The sequence below is a fragment of the Sapajus apella genome, unplaced genomic scaffold (assembly GCF_009761245.1).
Source record: "Sapajus apella isolate SASKATOON/1434 unplaced genomic scaffold, GSC_monkey_1.0 scaffold21, whole genome shotgun sequence".
NCBI classification, from domain to species: domain Eukaryota; kingdom Metazoa; phylum Chordata; class Mammalia; order Primates; family Cebidae; genus Sapajus; species Sapajus apella.
The window spans coordinates 20,777,488-20,784,245 of record NW_022436961.1 but is presented as its reverse complement, the minus strand read 5'-3'; the positions used below and the strand labels follow the sequence as shown (position 1 = coordinate 20,784,245).

The window sequence follows — 6,758 nt, the reverse complement described above, 5'->3', positions numbered from 1 at the left end:
TTTCCCGGAGTGAAGTGACTCTGAATGCCTTAGAGAATTTGCCCTGCTCTCCTTAACTCTCTTACTTTATCTATTAATACTTCCTTCTTCCTTTCCCCTTGTTTCTTCTGTGCCAGACTTCTGCTGTAGCTGAACATGCCAGGCACATTCTCCCTTTTAAGCCTTTTAACAGCTGCTGTCTCTGCCTAGAATACTCTTTCTTGGGCACCCACAAACTAGCCTCCTGGCCTCCCTCAAATGTCTGCTCAAACTTCACCTCCTTAATCATGTCTATCTCTCCCTCTTATTTAGAATTGTGACTCTCCCACTTCTGAGCTCCACACTTGATGCCCCTGGACCCGTTTTTTCTCCGTAGCATTTATCACTAACATCCCATGTAATTTTCTTATGTTTATTGCCCATTTCTCAGCTAGAACATAAGCCTCCTGGTGGAAGAACTTTATCTTATTGTTGTTGTTCACTGCTTATCCCCAGAGTCAGGAGATGTGCTTGGCACGTTGTAGGTCCGCGGTAAATATTTTTATATTAATAACGAATATTTCTACCATCCGAAGGCTTACTGTTCATGCAGGAACTCACATGTGCTTTAAGCATGTGTTATGTTTCAAAAGTGAAACTTCCTCCTTAAGGAGAATAACACTGTCATCTACTCCCTCTTAAAAAAAAAAAAAAAAAAGGAAAAAAAAAAAAGCAAAACATATCACCTTCTCATTTCCCCACCTACAACAAAAAGATTGTTGAGTTTTCTAAAGAAATAATACAAATAGATAAAACTGCAATGTGTTGTCCTTTCTCATACATGCAAAAAAAGAAAAAGAAAAAAATACATGGTGATTTCAGCGCGTGCTGAGCTTCATCGAAGCATTAAAACATTGCTGGGATGGTCAGAGACTCAATGAGGAAGTGCAACTCAGAGGTCAGGACTTCCTGGTGGACTCCGGAATCCAACCCGGTCACCTACCCGCGCGATTGCGCCCACGGATGGCACGAAAGCCAAGTGAGTCCCCTTGTCGAGCTACTGGCGTCCGCCTCCTCCCAGGCGGAGCTCAGCTCCGCTAACCTAAGTCCTCCGCCAGTTAGGAGGAAACACAGTCTGGCACGGAGAGAAGGCTCGCGGGTCCCACCGGCCTTCCCACCCGAGTCTATGCGCGTCACTGAGGCCCCAATTCTGGGACTTGGGAGCTCTGCTCTGAAAGCCCAAGTGGGTAACCCACAGCTTGGAGGACCTGACTAGATTGGGTTCTCTCCCTCCCCCGCCACTCCACTGCTCCTTGTCCCTGACCCCGCGGTGGGGATGAATAACTCAACTCATTTCGGGCCCGTTTCCCTCAGAGGGCAAAGATGGGTCAGGGTGGGATGTTACATTGGTGTTGAGACTCTTTGGGTCGGTTTCGTGGGTACTGAGGGTGCTTGGGGACCCGGGACAGGCGTCACCCGCCTGCAGGAGGCGTCCCCGCGACGCTGTCCGGGTGACGCTCCCGGCTCCACCCACGGGGCGGGGCTCCGGCGCCGGCTGGGTCCGACCGTTGCCCGCGGTGGTCGAGGGGAAGGGATGGATCAGGCCGCGCGCCAGAGGCGAGCGCGGCTCTCCTTCTGCGGGTCCCTCCGCAGCCTGGAAGGTTCGCTTTCTCTCCGCCGCCCTTTTCTCTGCATTGAAAAGCCCCATCCGTCCTCCCAGTACCGCCTCCTTCGAGCGCCCCCCCACGCCACCGCCTAGAATGGTGCGGTCGCGGGTCACGCGGCGGGGTGGGTGTGGCCTGCGCCCGGCCCAGGCGACTCTTCTTGTTGCCTCTGCGGGTGTCCGGAGAGTGGCGTTGGCTCCTGGAGCGATGCTGGGCCGGAGTCTCGTCGCCTTCGTCCTTCTGGCTGCCACAGTCAGCTGTGCCGTGGCGCAGCACGCGCCGCCGGTGAGTGAGCTTGAGCCGGGGCACGGAGACGGGCGTGCAGGTGCGGGCGCAGGTGTGGCGGGGCGGGCGTGGACGCGGAACACCTGGTCCCGGGCAGCGTCTTTACGGGGGTCTCTGGTTTGTGCACAGGGGTGTGGGTACAAAGCGGGCTGGTGAACCCTTTGTCGTTGATTCCGTGCTACCTGGAACTAGAACACCTTTAAAAGAAATCCTAATCTCTGCAGGATACCTGGGTGTGATTCGCACATCCTCAAATTTGAGTGAGTGTACTTAAACAACCAGTTCCAGGCCCTTGCATTCTGAACTGTTTAAATAAAATGTTCCGGTCGACCTGTGTGCATTACTCAGTCCAGCGACAGACTGTTTGATGGTCAGGTGCTTTCTCCCGAAGGAGTTCAACTGGAACTCAGCACGGGATCCTGCAAGGCCCTGGGAGCTGATTGGTCCCAAGTCTGGGCGGTGCAAGCAGCCGAGAGCAGGCCCCTGAGGCCCCCCCCTCCGTGGCCCCTTGCACCCAAGTCATGGTATTGCCTGTCCCGTGGCTCTTTCCCGCAAGCAAGTCACAGGGCCACGGACTTCCTAACTGTAAGAGACAGTGAGGGAAGAGCGTGACTCTTTCGTTTTACAGAAGAGGAAGTAGACCTAGAGTGAGAAAATCTTTAGCCAGAGGTCACGTTGTTTACTGAAGCATGCCCGAGCGCTCTTTCATAATTCATTTCTTTATAAAGCAATCAGACTGCGTTTGTCTTTGTCAACAGATCGGATAAGTAGGAACCCGGCGCATCTGGTCTGATGCTAGATGAAGATGGTCTTGAATAGCTTAGGTAGGATATAGAAAGTAGAAGCAAGATGTGCATTCTCTTCTTTTATACCTGTAAGGAGAAATTCTTTCAAATCATGGCGGGATATGACTCAGCCTTTAAAACTGATAAAGTGTTCAGTAAATAAAAGTAGAATCCAGAATAGTATATACAGTTTTTCCTGTAACAGGAAAATACACAGTACATACATGTGGACATGATTGAAAGACCATCAAATAAAATTGCTTTACTGTGGGTAGGGTATTAATTTGCTTCAGGGTAGTTGGTATTATGGGAATTTTGAAAGAATTTGATATGTTAATAATATCAGGGCCCTTTATTCAAAGACCACCAGGAACACACCATGAGTTGAACAAATTGGGTTTAGTGTTCTTGCAGGCAAAGGAAAACACACACCATGAGCGACGGAAGGTTGCAGGAAAAAAACCCATTACAGAATTTGAACTTCGGTTGCATGATTTGGGGTAAGACTAAGGAACCAGGCTTTGCTGTAGATAGAATACTTTTGGAAAGTGGGGGGAATTCTATGATTAAGTAAAGAAATAACAATCATTCTGTTTAGCAAGAGACGGGGATGTTTGGTGCTTTGTGAGTTGCAGTGTCCTTGTTTTTTGTCTGTGCTTGGACAAAATCCTCAAGTGGCATTAATTTGTCTCATTGCGTCACACCTCAGAGTAATCTTATCTGAGTTAGGTATCAGTGAGATTGTTTATGTGAAGAAGGAAAATAGAGCTTACCTGGTTGTGAGTGTCAGATCAGCTTGTAATAATATTGAGGTGTAGCTGTGGAAGTCAGCGCAGTTTCGGTTGTTGGAGGCTGTTTTTTCGTCTTTCTCAACAGCTTTATTTATTCTAGCAAAAATATTTTAATAGCTATTTTCAGAAGAATCAATAACCTTTCAATGGATATAATAGTTCTTGTCTAGAACAGCAGTTATCGAAGTCTAGTGTGGTCACTGGTGTCAGTTTGGGAAGCTGTTTTCACAAATTTTCAATGAACTGAGAAAAATAAAGTTGTAAAACTAAAATTATTAATTTAGAATGTTAATCTTTTCTGATTGTATGGACTTCCAGTTTTCATTGTCGCTAACATGTTCTTAAAAATAAACTAATGGCAGAGGTAAATGTGTTATGTGCATGGGATTTATTTTGTTTTAACATCTTCATTTGGCCCAATAAAAGTTTGGACCCTCCTGTGACAAAGCCTCATTAATTTTTTGTACTGGCCTGGAAAATCCTGGGATCCATGGGCTGAAGGACCTTTAGAACCTTACAAAAGTTCAATGACTTCATTGTCTGAAAAGAATAAGCAGTTTTTCAATTGGAGTCATTATATAATAAACTATACTCACATGGTAACCAAAGATATTTCAAAACTACTTTTGATAAATGTGAATAATGAGAACTGGCTTAAATTGCAAACAAAGGTCATTTGATTTGGAACATCTGTCAGGATTTTTTTGTTTGTTTTTGAGGTTTTTCGCAGTATTCGTATGTTAAGGTCCTCCTGAGTTATTCTTCATCGTTGAATTTTTTAGGAGCCTCTTAAGAGATGATGGTGGTCAGGTGCAGTGGCTCATGCCTGTAATCCTAACACTTTGGGAGGCCAAGACAGGCAGATCACAAAGTCAGGAGTTCGAGAGCAGACATGGTGAAACCCTGTCCCTACTAAAAATACAAAAATTAGCCAGGCGTGTTGGCTCGTGTCTGTAATCCCAGCTACTCAGGAGGCTGAGGCAGGAGAATCACTTGAACCTGGGAGGTGGAGGTTGCACTGAGCCAAAATCGCACCATTGTACTTCAGCCTGGCGACAGAGCAAGACTGCCTCTCAAAAAAAAAGGAGATGATGATGAGGCAGTGGCACGAGAAACATCTGGAGAGATAGCTCCAGATGACATCATCAAGGGTTCTATAGACTCTTATAAGGATTCAGAGATTTAAGTAAAAATCTCTGAATTCTTATTAAGATGGGAGGATCTGTAACCATCGCTGGGAGGCTGTTAGATGGTTTTAGACAGGATAACATTTTCACTTTAAAAAAATGAGTCTGGATTGGAGGGCAGCAAGGGTAGATCTGAGGAGACTAATCCAGAAAAGAAAACGGTGCATTGAAGGATGGTGGCACAGGGATGAGGGAGAGAAGTAGATGTTCTAGAAAAAAGTCCAGAAGTTGAATGAGCAGAAGGAAGGATTGGGTGCGGATGAGGGAGTGAGGTGTGTGTCCTGCACATTTCCAAACTGCTTCGCTGGGCGAATAGTGGCATCACTGTCAGGGAACATGGGGAGGGGAAAGTATGGGGGCTAAAGGATGAGGATCGTTTTCATTTGGGGTATGTGTTAAATTTCACATGGCAGAGAGACATCCAGCAGACCACTCGGACTGTCACTCAGAGACATTGAGAGTCATTGGCATTATGATATTATTTGAAACCCTTGGAGCAGACGAAATCACCTAGAAAGAGGATAGAGAAAGAGAAGAGAACTATGCAAACTTGCACATGTATGTGTCAGGAAGAGGAAAAACTGTGAAAATTATAACAGGAGAGGCCGGGCATGGTGGCTCACACCTGTAATCCCAGCATTTTGGGAGGCCGAGACGGGAAGATCACCTGAGGTCAGGAGTATGAGACTAGCCTGGCCATATGGGGGAACCCCATCTCTACCAAAAATACAAAAATTAGCTGGGCATAGTGATGCATGCCTGTAGTCCCAGCTATGCAGGAGGCTGAGACGGGAGCATCGCTCGAACGTGGGAGACAGAGGTTGCAGTGAGCCGAGATCGTGCCCCTTTACTGCAGCCTAGGCAACGAGTGAAACTTTGTCTCAAAAAAAAAAAAAAAAACAAAAAAAAACCAGAAGAGTAAGTGTATGACAGGAAACTCAGGGAAGGGACTGTAACAGATTAACTATGTTGAATATTATTGAGATGTCAATAGTGTTATGATGTTGAGTAACTGGAGGACATTGGTCACCTCGGCCAGAGCAGTGTTGGGGGCAAAAAATAGCTTGCAGTAGGCTGAGGGTGATCAGCAGGAAAGGAACTACAAAAGAGAGATGGCTGCTCTGAGTAAAAGATCTGAGCCACTTCACAAAATGTGTGAAGATGAAATATAATGGCATAGTAATTACTTGCCAAAGTAAAGTTGTTTTTATGCATCAGCTTCTCATATGAGTTACGACATTGTTGACATTAGCTATTGAATCAGCTTTAGCAATGATTTTCACACAGTTGCCGAAAATCTCAGTCCCTATCTGGCCTAGGAATTTATTGCACTGCATCTGCTTTTCCCTCCTACTTCCAAAGAAGGAACACACAGGTATAATCCGTTTATTTATTCCACAAATACTGCATGCCTGCTGTATGCTGGACTCTTCTAAAGGCTGGCAATGTGTCAGCCAATGAGATAGATGAGGTCCTTCCTCTCATGGAGGGTTTATTCACATTCCTTTGACCTAAATATCAGTAGTGTAATAGGAGGCCATCCCATCAGAGCCCAGAAAACAAGTGAAGACATTCACATGCTCATGTGAATTGCTATACACATAAGAAGCAGGCCTCTTCATATTCAGTGTTTCTGCTGAGTTATAAATACGAGGACATTATAGGTAACATCTTTTCTGGAAAATAGTTGTTGAAGAATTCAAGAATTGAATTAAATGTCTTGCTACAGTTATTCGGCTTCTGATGGGTATAAAAACTGACATGAGCTTTATACTTTAGATTATCTTTCATTGTCTCTGAGTATTTGAATACGACAAGCACACAATGGCTTTCTGAACTTTTATAATACATTATTAGAAGCATACATTTCATTGAGGGTCTCCTAATTCTGCAAGACTCAAATATTTTAACGAGCTGTACAAATTATGTCATTTTTTAGGGGTATGGAGCATCATTGAGACCTTAATGAAATAAATTTCTCTTTATATTTTTGTTTTCTTTAGAATGTTATGGTCAGTAGCTCTGTAATTAGTTTCTCTTAATGAATGGGGAGGACAAAGAGGCTTAAGTTTCTGTCAAATAACCAGA

General features: G+C 45.2%; 1 protein-coding gene across 3 annotated transcripts in view; it reads left to right on the top strand.

The window, feature by feature from the left end:
• Positions 1-907: 907 nt before the first annotated feature.
• ASAH1 (N-acylsphingosine amidohydrolase 1) overlaps positions 908-6,758 on the top strand; it is a 31,244-nt gene continuing 25,393 nt past the window's right edge. Inside the window, exon 1 of one of the 3 annotated variants that reach the window (XM_032287998.1) lies at positions 908-1,201. In XM_032287998.1, the coding sequence (XP_032143889.1) occupies positions 1,145-1,201 (57 nt within the window). In that variant the 5' untranslated portion in view covers positions 908-1,144. Of the gene's footprint in view, positions 1,202-1,516; positions 1,908-6,758 lie in introns of those variants that run through there. The other 2 variants (XM_032288001.1, XM_032288000.1) reach the window with 2 other exon arrangements.